General features: G+C 36.4%; 1 protein-coding gene across 3 annotated transcripts in view; it reads left to right on the top strand.

The window, feature by feature from the left end:
- Positions 1-14,892, top strand: part of stxbp5a (syntaxin binding protein 5a (tomosyn)) — an 87,668-nt gene that overhangs the window by 48,522 nt on the left and 24,254 nt on the right. For all 3 annotated transcript variants that reach the window (XM_086166943.1, XM_086166941.1, XM_086166940.1), the window contains exons 6-9: positions 3,309-3,372; positions 5,335-5,418; positions 12,223-12,346; positions 14,239-14,317. In XM_086166943.1, the coding sequence (XP_086023069.1) occupies positions 3,309-3,372; positions 5,335-5,418; positions 12,223-12,346; positions 14,239-14,317 (351 nt within the window). The remainder of the gene's footprint in view (positions 1-3,308; positions 3,373-5,334; positions 5,419-12,222; positions 12,347-14,238; positions 14,318-14,892) is intronic.

The following is a 14,892-nucleotide window of genomic DNA, read 5'->3' as shown; positions in this document are numbered from 1 at the left end:
GAATACTCTTTGCTTAGTTGAAATTCTGCTTCATGTTCAAAGATCTAAATTCTGCTTAATATTCAAATACGTTTTTTGTATTCCACTGAAATCTTAATTGATTATTTTGAAGATAATTTGGATGTTCAAGGTAATTATATTCAGCATGTTTCATATAGATCACTGAATATGGATGTTCTTAGGCCATCTATGCTATATCAAATTTGTCTACATCTGATTAAGTCATTGAATTAAACTATCTCTCATGGATAGTCTTGGTAGCAGTCTTGTATGAAATATTACATGTTTCATAATTATGTAATTAAGGTGATGAATAGGAAAAAATAGTTTTAAATATTGACCTTGTATCATCTGTAGAATTAAGAACCCTGACAATGGTTTGACAGAAAGGCATTGTACACAATACTCACTGCAGCCTGTTGAACAGCCACTGTCACACACAATAGATAATGATACCTCACACCAAGTGTAAGTAATCACTAGCTGGTTTCTTATGGTCAGGGCTGGGAGACATCACAGCAGATGAAATGCATTTAATTGCGAGGGAATGTCAATCTTCTGACATTATATCATAAAGTGGTGCAGGAGGTAGAGCAGTCGTTTTGGAACGGCACTTTCCTGTTTCAATCCCGGCTCCTCCTAGTGTGTTGAAGTGTTGTTGAGCAAGACACTGAGCCCCTAACTGCTCCCCTGGCGCTGATGGGCAGCAGCCTACTGTTCATCCATGATGGGTTAATTGCAGAGAATGAATTCTCCGAGAGGGATTAATAAAGGATAATTTATTATTATTAAATTATAATAATGTTAATTTTATTATTATTATTATTATAAATATATATGATAATATATCAACATCATGTCAAATTTTGTTCAAATATACACATTAAAACTGCAATATAACCATATAGATTAAATATACAGTAACAGAATACTTCTGTGGTGATATACAATGTATATAATCAGTATAATCCTCAGCTAGTTTGTGGACATCATCTTTTCTTGCTCATGTGTGAATTGAGAAATTTGAACATGGCTATATATGAATAAGCATGGCTTTGCTATGGTGAAAAGTAAGATGATCACCATGAAGTGATGTGGCTCCTTATCTGAAAAAAAGTTTTTACAATTCAGAACTGTAAGTTTCATGCTTCTATGAAAAAATCTTACCACAGATTTAGTACAAATGACTTGGCTTAAGGGACAATTCTGATTTAATTGACAGTTTAAGCTCAAATGTATTATCTCACAACTGACTCACTGCTTTCAGGCATACCCGGATCTAGTTATACAATCCAAAAAAAGCTGATCCAATACTTTTGTTCTAGTCACTAACTGTTTCACTGTTGACAAAGCCCAAAGACATTTTTCAACATGATGCACTCATGTGCTTGTTTTAATTCACACATGCGGTAGTTTCCCATTATCTTTTAATGTAGTGAAGGCATTACTGGCTGGGGGGAATTCATGATTTGCACAAGCAGTTGGTAAAGCAGTAGAACACAATAACATATGCAAAAGGGCAAAGATTTCCATATACCAAATGAGTCTTAGGTATCCCGTTTGAAATTTGGTTTAGCTATAGAAGTCATTGGTAGGAGCTTGTAATGAGTATGTCCCTCTACCTTTGAGAAATGAGAATATTGATATGCTTATACCAACACCAAGTAGGAATAAACACGTTAGTGTGCAAAAGATGTAAGCACTCATCCATATCTCAGCAATATGACATAAAAATGTGCCTATAAAAAAGCTTTGTCAAACATAGTTGTCCCTTTGACCTTTTTGCTCTGTATGTAAAACACATACATACAGAGTCATTAGCAGTGCCATGGCAGAATCAGGGGTTTCAAGAGTGTATTGAAGTTAAGCAGGCATTGTATGTTTGTGTAGGAGGGTTTGACTTAGAGTAAGATACATTTTGGGAGCCTGTCTACACCTCACCCATTCTGCCTCTGTTGCCATGGTGATTCATTTATCTCCAGACCCGAATGTGTGTTTGTGGACTTTGTAAATGTATTTCTTTGTGATATTATAACTGTTTGTTTACATGTTCTAACAGCACAAATTCATCATGTGTTTTCACAGGGAAACAGAGATCTTAATGTATAAAGTCTCAAAGCAAGAGTAAATAAATCATGTGGGACAGAAGGGCAAGTTTTATTTTGTGATTCAGCAAAAAGGTCATGGTCTTTTAAGGATGTAGGTGTTACAGAAAGAGTGGGTGTTAAGATGTGTCTTAATTGTGTGTGCACACATGCTGCTGTGGATAGCCGTTAGCTGGGAGACAGACAGTGAACAGGGGATTAGATAAATCAACAGCTCCAGCTGCAGCAGAGCTTAGGTAATACGGCTCCAACATTAACAGACTAAATATAGAGACAAATGAGTGACTGACTGACTAACTCGCTGCCCACTAACTGCAACCTTCTCATAAACAGATATTTCTGAAGATGCTTTCCAGCTTCTACTGTTTTGGTTGAACTCATAGTCCCATGCAGAAATTAGTGCTATGCAATGATTATTTTCATATGCGTTCATCATGTACTTCTAATAGAGCATTTTAAGCTTACAATCATTGTTAAGTTTCATTACAGTGCCCTGTCCTTCAGAGTCAGATTGTAAGTGTACTTAAATACCCCGCAGTTCTCATCCAAAACAAAGATTTTGCCCTGTCTCCTTTTGCATTACTTCCATTTGGTTGCAGCTCCTTCCTTCTCCTCTGCTTGTCAGGCATTTCGGCCATTCTTCACTGGTATTCGGGTTATGTCTCAGGCTTTAACAGTCACCCCTTTGCAGTTGTGACCTTGCCTGGCACTCCTCACCACACATCATATCTTTAAGGCAGTGCAGACTAGGTGAAATCTGCTCCCACATGGCACAGGGAGAGGAGATTTGACATAAGGCTGTCTGGAGGGTAAAGCACAAACAGGAGACGGGGGTGGGGAATTTTTTGCTGGCCTCTTTCGCTGATATGCTAATGTTAACACAGACCATGCACGCACATACACTTCGCCATTGGGGACTGCGCTGACAGCGACATCCATCACAACTCTCTGTGAACTTATGTCTTTGAACAGCCATTAAAATCTTAAAATGATTGGCAGTTTTCTCCTCCTAACTTTGCCTCGTTCACTGCGTCAAAGAAACTCCCTCTCAGCTCTTAGCCTCTCATGTGCTTACGAGACAGCACTTTTTATGTCAACTATACATCTGTGGCCTTCTATCCAGAGCTGCAGCATTGTATAAAGGTGGATGCTCTGCATGTATTTATTTATCTATTTTCAATTCTTCTTTCTGTCTCTCATAAGGTCCTCCAAGGCTCACCCTGGACCTGTAGTCCACATAAGTGACAACCCCATGGATGAGGGAAAGGTAGGACATCAACAATGTGTACACAAGTCACCAAAAAAATACACCAATCGCATTTCCATTTTAAAGATGAGCTGTGCAATATATATAATTCCATTGAACATTGCAATCTACAATATCATGGATATGCATCATAAGTTTTAATAACTTTCACACTGAATAATTAGTAATAAAAATAATATGTCTTTAACATGCAGGATGTTTATGACAAATATCAACTGAAATATATCATATTTGATTTTTCTACACAAGTATAAGGTAACTCCAGAGCCTTGGGATCTCACACAAACACAAACAATCTAATATGACTTCTGGGAAAACTAAAAATAAACAAAAAAATAAACAAAAAAAAAAATTATGGATGAGGACTGACTTTACCAGCCAGCCCCACTTGTATGTATTATACATTCTATAGAAAACAAAGGACATAAGGGGAAGTTTAAGATGATTTTTGGTTATGAATTTGGCCTCATATTGAGTCCTCATGTTGTTCATTTGACCAGACATGTTGAAAACATCCAGTTGGCGACAGCCAGCTCTCTCCTTTTGGATTCTGTTGTTCCTTGCTATCTATTTCATTACTTAATGATGCCAAGTCTTAAACATCGAGCATATTTAATATTTACAATAAAAAATTAGGCAGGCTATGATGCAGCTAGTAATACTACAATTATGGCTGTAAATCCCTTACATTATGTATTAGTTAGACAAAAAATCTGCTCAGAACAACTTGAAATTAGGAGCACGCTTTTAATTGTTTTGGGGCTGAAATAGGACCCTAAATCACCCTGATTATCCTTTAGTGTGGATTAATCATTGGGAGCCCTTCTGATATATTATTATAAAAATGAGCATTATAGCATAAGGAGATTACTTTTCCCACAGTGCCAAGCCTTGATATCTGTCACTCTTTACCCTCCCTCAGTCAATCCTGCATTGTTGTTGGTGTTTTTTTACAGATACTGATGAAACCCTGAGATAAGATCAAGGAATTCGCATTGGACAGATTGAAATTTGACATTGCAACATTTTCAGGGCTCTTGGAAAGGATTCTGCTCTCTGAAAAATTGTCACATAGCAAATGTTTCTCTGTCAGAAGAGCATTATGAGGTAAACATTAGAAATACAACGTCCCTGTTATAAATCTATATTAGGTTTAACATACTTTTGGCAAACAATACTGGTCAGTGGTTTCTTTAATATGGATGACATTATCTCAATTTCAGTGTTATATCACAGGTTGGCCTTGGAGTGGGTATTTCAAAGCTTTTAAGAACCAGGATTTGATGCTGGACATACACTATGGAGTATGTTTTACTGTAACAGCTGTAGACAATCAAGTGATTCAATCACCACAGTGGGGATACAGTTGACAGTCTAGCACTTATTGGCGAATGTAATAGAAAGCATTTCTTTTGCGAGAACATCATATATTACGTTTGACCTTTGTCACAATTAAGAAACTAGTTTGACACAGCCACTTTTAATGGGGGCATGGGATTTGACTCAGCTGTTTGAATAATTGAAATTAGATTTTTATTGTTCTGAATGAAGAATATAATTTTCATCAGGAATTTACACTATAGATATACATTTGGACTGAAACCTGCTGCATGTGTATTATTAAACTTTATCTTACTCATCCTCACACGGCACCATAACAGCCATTTTGGCTAATTGCATTTTGATGCCGTAAGCCCATTTTTTTTTTGTTTTCCTATTCAGTTATTATTCAGCATATTGCAATGTAAACAGTAGTATAGTTCAGAAGCTCCTTATATACCCCATGTCATCACATGTGAACCGAAATGGACATGTTTCTTACTAAGCCGATATAGATGCCTAGCTTCCCATTATCAAGCACATGAATGTCAAATGTATTATCCTGTCACAATATCTCTTTCATCATATGCCCGTCATCTGTCCTACCTATCTCTCACACTGCTCCATGCTCCTTTTCTACAGCTTATAATTGGATTTGAGTCTGGGATCGTGGTCCTGTGGGATCTGAAATCAAAGAAGGCAGACTATCGCTATGCTTATGATGAGGTAGGCAAATCTTCCCCATTTTTCTCTATTCTGTAACAGCTTTCAGTCATTCCTTCTTTTCTTGATCTACACAGCATTTTTTAATACAGAAACTGGAAATGAAGTCACATATTCATGAACAAATGAAATTTATAGCTGTGGGTGAAAATGTGTAGTTGTGACTCTTAGGAGAATGAATGAATGAATGAATGAATAATTTTTTGATCCCCCAAGGGAAAATGAATGTGTTACAGCAGCAGTTGAGCTGCTGCAACAGGCTGCTGTATCAGAGTTTACCGGTACTACAGTTGACAAGTCTTGTGAGTTGTGTGTTTGCACATCACACATACTGATTTTGTTGATAGCCAGAGAAGTCTGAATTCTAACACTTCTCTCATCAAAGTAATAAAACTAATGATTATACAAAAACACTGCTGACTGGGAACAAACCTGACATTTTCATTCTAATTTCATCTTTAAAGGGTAGAAGGTGGCAGATCTGCCTTCATGGGATGGAGCGAGTCATAATTTACTGTTTAATGAAGTTTAAGCTGAACATTTGTTGGCTTGCCGACCCAGTTACAGGCAACTGTATGTGGACCATTGGATCTGCTTTATTCAGCTAAAATGCACATCTAAATAATTCCATAGTGTCAGGTGCTTGGTCACAGTATAAATGTCTGACTCAGTTCTCGAAATGAAAACATAAGAAATTATGGGACTTCGGCCTTCTCCTGTCACAGCTAATAAGAGATCTGTTCAATTTATGAAATGGATTTGAATGTTGCTGCAAGGTTTTATATCCACACAGTAGAACACATTTTGTGAAAGGTGGGTTTTCTAAAAGCACTCAGTCAAATTGTGTTTGTTTGATGTCCACACAGGTATGTCTTTTGAATTGGTTATGTTTCTGATAACATTCCTTCCAATCTGTTTCACTTTTTACATCTCTCTATCCGATTGCTTTGCATGAAAAATATAATTGACGACATTTGTTTCCTCTGGGGCAGGTCGGCGGCTCATAGCAAGATCCCTGGTTTGATTCTGACAGGGTATTCTGTTTTTCTCCCAAAGTCCAAAAATGTTTATTATGTCAATCGGAGACCCAAAATTGCCCAAATATGTGGATAGTTGTGTGTCTCGATATGTGTCCCTGCCATTGACTGGATGTACCCTACCTCACAACCAGCTGGGAAAAGCTGGGATAGGCTCCAGTCACCCCATGATAGTGAGTGCTGGATAACGGGTATAGATAATGAATTAACAAATGTTTTCCTCTTCTATTACAAAAAATTAGTCCCAACTCTTTCATTCCATTGTGTATGACAGTGTTGTCTTCTAAATGATAAAACTAGATACAACTGATGCACGCAGAAAGATGGAAATTTAACATACCATAGTGTCAGCTTGACTCTGAAGCAGAACTAAACAACCTAAGATAATGGGGCAATAATAATATTCTGCCAGTCAGTTCATTGCAGCTCTCTGTACAAACTAGAAGAACTGATGTCATTGAGGACTACCTCAAAATGAAATACAGAGGAGAATTTTTTGTTTAGTATGTACCTTGCTCATGCTCTCACTCTCTGCCTTTGCGACTCCTCTCAGATAAACTAATATCCTCCCGCTGCTCGTAGGGCATTACAATCTCTAGTATTGAATCCCCCAAAGGAGCTCATCTCTTGTCTCCAAACGCCTGTAGTTACATCTCTCCAGAGACTGAAGGTTGAGTGGATGACAGCTCAGGAGAGAGTGTGGGGGCTGGGTGGAGGCTTCCGTTTTTCATTTCGCTCACTATTGACTTGAATATAAAGTGAAAACAGACGCAATTCACATCCATCTTTTCTTTTGAAATGTCTTGAGGATATTACTCTGGCTAAAGTGGCGCCAGACCAACCTGCAAGGGTACAAGGTACGACCATTGTTTTGTATCACAAGTAGGATATTGCGATTGTTGTACCATAACTGTGGTAATAATTTCCAGGAAAAGGGTGACTCCAAGGCATTAAAATAAACTGAAGTGCAGTAGGGTTTTAGAAAAAATGTGGAGTTTTAGAGAAAACAAAAAGTCTTGTTTTTGATACCAAACCGCTTTTGATTCAACAAATAAAACTGACCTATGTGAAAGTAAGCTTTATAGCAGAACTGTTATTTCTGACTATAATAGAGCGTGCTGGATTTGCTGAAACAAGTGACCTGTAAGTGCTGATGAAATCTATTGCAATGTCAGCAGAAATGGTTCCCAGACACATAGAGTTAAGACAAAGAGCGGAGTGCTTAAACTGCACTCGACCAAAAGTCTTCTGGTCATTCATAGAATATTAGTTGATTAGCTATATGAATATCAAATCAGAGGTAGCGAGAAAGGCTTCTGTCTCAATTTCTTCTCTCCACAGAGCTCGCTTCAAGATGAATAAATTGAATAGTTCATTTTATGTTATATATACATATATATCGTAATATATACGATGTACATATATATGTATATATGTATACAAACATATACATACTCATATATATGTACACACACATATATATGTATATGTGTATGTATATATGTATATGTGTATGTATATGTATGTATATGTATACATATATACATATATACATTCACATGTATCATACACACACACACATATATATATAAATTCTGTAGTTCTGTGGGTTGAGAGGTCACACCCCTTAATGTGTGCCACAGTATTGCCCAATTTTAATATTACAGTAAGATTTTTTTATTTTAGAAGTATATTGTTCCATGGTTTCATTGTTACAGGCTGTATTGTGGTAACTATTGATGTTTGGTAATCGTATTGATCATTTCTTTTTTTGTGACTGCAAAAAAGTTTAAAAATTAAGTTCATTTACATGTAAAACAACAAAGGTAAATGATGCAGAAAAGTATACTACTTAAAAAGAAAAAAAAAATGTCCACATGAATATGAATTTCAGTAAGAATTATGATGAAAATCAGTCATGATTTAAAAAGACAACAGTGCCACACCAGTTAATGTACTTAACTTCCAAGTTGTCCAAATAGATATAACATTTGGGGCTTCAGGGGAATTCTTGGGTTTAAGATATCATTGAGGCCATAGGTCCAGACAGACATTGCAATCAGAAAGTTCCCATGTTAATCTATTTGGAAGACAGGTCTGTTGACTCAGTCTAATTTTTTCATGTGCATTAAATCCCTTCCATCTGGTTGTCAAAGAAGATTAAAAGCAAACATTAGAAATTATTAGCTAACTCTGTCTGACACAAGCCTGACTTCATTAGATCGTATTCTCTTTCCCCCTAAGACCTTTTGAAGACACAGAAAGACAGAGAAACAAGTATAATATTCATAGCTGATGGGTCATTTGGCAAGTCTGGTGCAGCATCCATTAGTGGATGGAATATAATTTTATATATGGTGGTCGGTCTTAGTGTGGAGAAGACTCCTCACAATGCTAAGGTTGCTGCAGTTTATTTTCAGAGGTTAACAGAAGCTACATCAAGACAACCCATGATTTCTCTGGAGATTCTCCGAGTGACAAATGTATAAACTGTCAATAATTAGCTGATCAGTTTCATTATGCTACTTAAATGAATAATTCTTTACTCAATATTAATTATTGATTGTTGTAAATGTACTGATATATGACATGAGACTATGTGATTTTAGACTACTCATTATCTATAGCACATAATAGCAGCTATCTTGATAAAACGGGAAATTACAATAATTTGTTGCCCCTATGGTGAGGATTCATTACAAAAAATATATATGAAAAAGTCTTCCCGGTAATTGGGAATCAGCTGATTAAAAAGCCTCAGTTTCTTTCAGGTCTTCTATAACAAATGCCACACCAAGATAAAAACATTTTATTTTTCATAAAAAAAAAAAAAAAAAAAAAAAAAAAATGGCTTCATGGAAATGGAAGTTGACATGCTTGTCCCCAAATGCTTGTTTTCTAGATTAAGCCTCTTTCGGCTGACTCTGTAGCATGCATGCGTGTGTGTGTGTGTGTGTGTGTGTGTCTGTTTGTGTGTGTGTGTACGCGTGTCCCAGTGTGACACTATGCTGAGAGAAGCTTTTCTAATTAGGTCTATGATGTGCAAGTATATGTCACAGGTCTGTCTACTCTCTATAGCAGATTTCAGTGTGTGTGTATGTGTGTCTGTGTGTGTTCACTTGCACCTACTTGTATGGGACTCTTCTATCATCCTCCAAAGACCAATATATGAACAATTTTAATGCAATAAATTGTGAAATTGGTCTTTTTTAATTTGTATTGTTTGGTATGATTAATATCATGTACTTCAATTACCCTACTTAGTTTCCAATTAAGTACATTGCATTGTTCCCAGCTCCCTGAACAATGCACAGTGGATTTCAGCATCTCTGTCATCTGCTCATCTGTTGGATGAATGAGGTAATAGGGCCATAGAATATATGAAAGGTTTGAAATTCTTTGTAATTTAAGTAGCTGTTACCTCATTTAGAGAAATATACATTTTTTGTCTTTTATCTGACACTAGAAAGTCAATGAAAGTGGCATATTACAAGAATTTTAAGGTGTCCTTCATCCCTATTATTAGAAAGCGAAAGTTATGTAGTATGAGTTAGAGGGTTTTACAATTCACTCTACACTTCTGTAGTGAAAAGGTGAACGGAGTTGCTCATACAATCAGTTGACACTAATTTCGCCAGGAATGTGGCTGATCCGGACTGCTGCTCCCTCGTACTATAGTAAATCACTATTACCATGTAAAGTAACAATGGAGTAGAACTGTGGGTTGTTCAGCCCCTTTAACAAACTTCTGGAACTTCTTTCCATGGAAGCTTAATTTATAAAATGTGAATACATTTTATATTTTGACTCAAATATACATGATAACGTCCCTCCAATGATCCATGATACAGTACATGTGATTTTGACAGAATCTAACATTTGTTCACAATGAATCCAGGGGATTTGTGGTAACTACATCCCCACCACCTGGCACTGGTCACTGGTGAATCACTTCTGGCAACAAATGTGTGACAAACTACTTGTCCCTCTGGGCTGCTGCATACCCCTGCCATCACTTCGCCCACAAGGACACATTTTCTGTGTATGCTTAAATAAGACAGGAAAATGATTACTCATCATGTCTTAAGTTAACTCCAAGAATGTGTATCACTAAAAAAAATAAAAAAATCTTAAAAATTGGAAGAGGGGAAGTCATGCCATGTTTCAGAGGAAAGACAAGTCATTGAAACGTTAATAAAATGATAATGCGTCACTGCAACAGTACGTCTTTTTCATAGGAGCCTGTGGGAAATATGACTACGATTTAGGAAAATAAAACCGTTAAACTACTTAACACTGCAACTCTAAAAAAAAAAAAAAATAAAAAAAAAATAAAAATAAAAATATATATATATATATATATAGAGATAGATATCAATGTTTCCTTATTTTTCAATTAAGACAGCTATATATCTCCATTTCTGGCCAATCGATGAAATATGACCAATAAAACACATTCCAAAATACTTTTTTGGCCCTTTTTATGATGACTCAGAGTGAGTCACCAAGGGGTCCAATAAATGGAATAATCTCATTTTCTGTTTTCAGAACCTGACAAGGAGCACTGGTTATGATTAACGAAACACTGAAAGCAAAATTATTAACTGTGATTAAAACTAACGGAGATTGATTTAACCAGATGTGTGTTCACATTGACTAAGGTCATCATTCATCTGATATGACTGATGTGGGACAAATTGCATCATTTGCAGCGGAAGGTGCAGGCCTGTTGAAATGTTAATTCCATCAAATTAGTTTCTCTAAACAGGCTAGCAGAAATCCTATATTTCAGAAAAGGCATGGAATAATACTAACCTTAATTTCAGAGAATATCAAGACTTGTGAATTTTTGTTTTGCTGTGAATCAGTGAGGTTGTGTGGAATGTAGTATCAAGCACTCTGGCAAATTATAACAGCAAGAACAACATCAACAACAATAATAATGATGATAATAATGATATATTCAAACAAAAACAACTTGTATACGATTGAAAAAATCCAAAAGGTAAACCTTGTTTAATTCCTTTTGAGCCCATTGTGTCACATTTTTGTTGAAGCTCCTCTTGGTAAGTTGATGTCAAAAAGTAGGTTTCACTGGGTTAAGATATTTATTTTTAAGGACATCTAATAGCAATTATATGCAACAGATATTTGGGGGATTTTATTTTCTATCTTGTTTGTGCATATGAGTGGTTCCTGCATTGTGCAGAACTGTTACTAGTTTGATGTTCTTTTATTGGAAATGAAAAGAGTAAATGCTGTCAAGTATTGCAATCAACATTTAATGACATTGTAAGTGAAGCATAACCAAGATGAATGAAAGATACTTTTGTTGTGTTTTATCAGTGACTACATTTGGAGCACACACTTGGGCAAAGGGTCAGTTGAACAAGAATAACTGAATCCAGAATTGTAAATATATATGGCTGAAATAAAATAAAAAAAATAATGTTTATAAATGTCATGCATATACCAATATTTACATGACCTTGTAAATATATCAGGATTAATATTCTTTCAACATTCAGAAAAAATGGAATATAAAAATGCCTCAATGCATGAACTTGATGCCATATAAAGTGCTCTTTCATCCTATGGTCAGCATCTGTTCAGTGGTGCGTTATTTAATGCAACTATGTTTGACAAACAAATGTATTCTAAGGCCAAGGAAAACCTTAAATCTATGGCACACAAAAAATGATTTCAAATGTTTCTCCTTGCTGAACCACTGACAAAACCCCTCCCTTCTCTGATCTTGACTGTTTCATAGGCAATCCACTCAGTTGCCTGGCATCATGAGGGCAAGCAGTTCATTTGCAGTCACTCAGATGGGACGCTGACCATATGGAATATCAGAGGCCAGGGCAAACCCTTACAGACAATCACCCCACATGGTAAGTAGGTGGAGATGACCAAACAAGAAGTTACTTTAGATCTCATACCGAGAATATTTGAGCAGGGCCCTTCTAAGTGATATGCTTTGCTCTCTTTCACAATATTGTTTTGAACAGCACCTTATAGTTTTCATATCAAATATTTCAGTAATTGTTTCTGTGCCCAATGGGAGACTTTGACATAGTTTTTATCGTAGCAACTAATATTAGCACATAAATTAAAGCCGGGGCCTGATAAGAAATAGATCTTTACAAAAGTTGAAACGGCAATACCTTTAGCTATTCTTTTTTTTAGTCTCCGAGTAATTGGTCATATATTTGTAAACAAACATTGCTTATCATTCCATTACATGCCTTTCAAATGCTCCTGTTACTCCCACTCAAATATGCAACTATTACATAGCCTTCCTGTAGACTGTTATCCCAAAACAAAAGAACTGTAATGGAATCAGTTGGTATTCTTGTATTTTTTCAATGTTTGTAATGTTTAAAAAACAAACATCTTCAATTAATGTTTTTGTGTTTTCTATGCTCAACTGCTATGTTTTGGAAAGTACAGTAAATACTTGCCGGTAGCGGTACTTCTTAACCCTTTTCTGCAAATGTTGCTTTTGATAAATTTTATTCATGTTCCTTATCTCTGTGGCCATTTTGATATTTTCGGGTGGAACTGTCAGAAACAAGCAAATCACTATTTTTCAGGGGATAGAAGTAGACTTTCCTTTCCACTGAGGATTCATAATCCAAAACAGTTGTCAACCACTGACCTTATATATTTCTGTAGGATTTAAATGCACTAACTGTAGCCTTTTTATGAATCTGCTTAAAAAGTTAGTGAGTGGTAAATTTGGTTTCAGGTAATGGAACTCTATCCATTTTTTATTTCTTGCTTCTTTTTTTGCTTTTTTTTCATTTGAGAATTCCTTGAACATTCACTACAAATGCCTTCAACTACAATTGTGTGCTGTGACAGTCCCACTCCTTACATGCTCTGTCGTCATCTACCCGCTTCTCACTCAGACCAATATTGTCAATTCAATTATACTGTGTCTGTTTGCTTTAATTTGTATACGCATAAACATAAAGTGCATGTGTTATGTTTATTTCCTGCAGACATATTTTAATCAATATCCCTCTTACTTTTCCCCGCATACCCACTCGCCCCATAGAGCACTCTGACTGTCAGTCTCCATGAACAGCATGGAAGAAGTACAGTGGGTGAATGTGACAAATGGACAGGAAAAAGCCAGTCAGAAGGAGGAACAAAGAACTGAATTAAATGAAACAAAGAAGTTCTTACCAGTTCCTGAACTGGGTTTTTGTGTGTGCGTGTGTGTGTGTGTGGGATTGTAAAGGATTTCGCCACACACGCTTTTTAATTACTTGTTTCTCCCCAATGCTGCTTGCATAATTAGTTTGGTATTTAATAGGCGATTATACAAATTCCTTTGACAGGTTATAGGAAGGCGTAAGTCCTCCTTTAACTGTCTTTATGGATATGCGTTGTTAGACAATTTTAAAAAGTACTTATTTATTACTCAGACAAATAAGCTGACTGGAGCACTTAAATAAAAATAATTTTCGATATATTCAGGCAAATAGTGTGCACTCTGTTACACAATATGTACAGGTTGGTATGCATATGATGAATGTGTCCATTTACTTTAGATAGGCCACCCTTGAGGCTTGCATAGATGGTAAATCATCCAGCATTGTCACACCTTCTTTGCATTTGCCTGCATCTTCCTTCTCTGATGAATGATGCTGGAGAGACCTTTAACTGTAGCTCCTAGGGAAAATAACAAAACACAAAAGATGGGGCAGTGTAAAGGCGGAAAGGGGTTGAAGAAGGGGCAAACTGGCAAACTAACCTTCTGTTTGCTCTATTTTAGGAAAACAGCCCAAGGATGGAAAGAAGCCAGAGCCTTGTAAACCCATACTCAAAGTGGAGTACAAAACCACGAGAATTGGGTAAAGTCTCCTTTCCTCTCCATTGCATATATATGTATATATATATATATATATATATATGCCGTGTATGTATATGTGTGTGTGTGTGTGTGTGTGTGTGTGTGTATGACTACGGATGAGTACAGAGTGAGTATGTGTGTGTGTGTGTGTGCATGGCATTGCTTGATGCATACATTTAAAGCATAGACACATTCAAGGTCACTGCAAAGTTTAAAATTGTATTGCCTAGATTTAGAGACTTGGAGGTATTGAAGTTGCCGGCCCAGAAAAAGCAGCTATCTCAGTTTCAACACTTTTCCTCTCTCTCCCACTGGATTTCCATCAGATTCTTGCATAGATTCATGATTAAGGGGCACACTGTACATTTTAATATCCAGGACTTTTACCCAACGTCCTTCTTACTTCTTATTTCGTGTCTCTGTTTACCCATCAGAAGACTTACACACACCGTTCCTTTTCGACGATGGTACTCTATGTATGAAGTATTCAATCAAACAAAGCATTACAGTGGTGGGAGTTGGAGATTGTCTGTGTAAAATTATGAAACAATCTAATAACTGGGAACTGTGATTGAA

The sequence above is a fragment of the Fistularia commersonii genome, chromosome 20, assembly GCF_037954325.1.
Source record: "Fistularia commersonii isolate RoL2024-O1a breed Wild chromosome 20, RoL_Fcom_v1.0, whole genome shotgun sequence".
In the NCBI taxonomy this organism is placed as follows: domain Eukaryota; kingdom Metazoa; phylum Chordata; class Actinopteri; order Syngnathiformes; family Fistulariidae; genus Fistularia; species Fistularia commersonii.
This window is presented reverse-complemented; position numbering and strand designations above follow the sequence as displayed.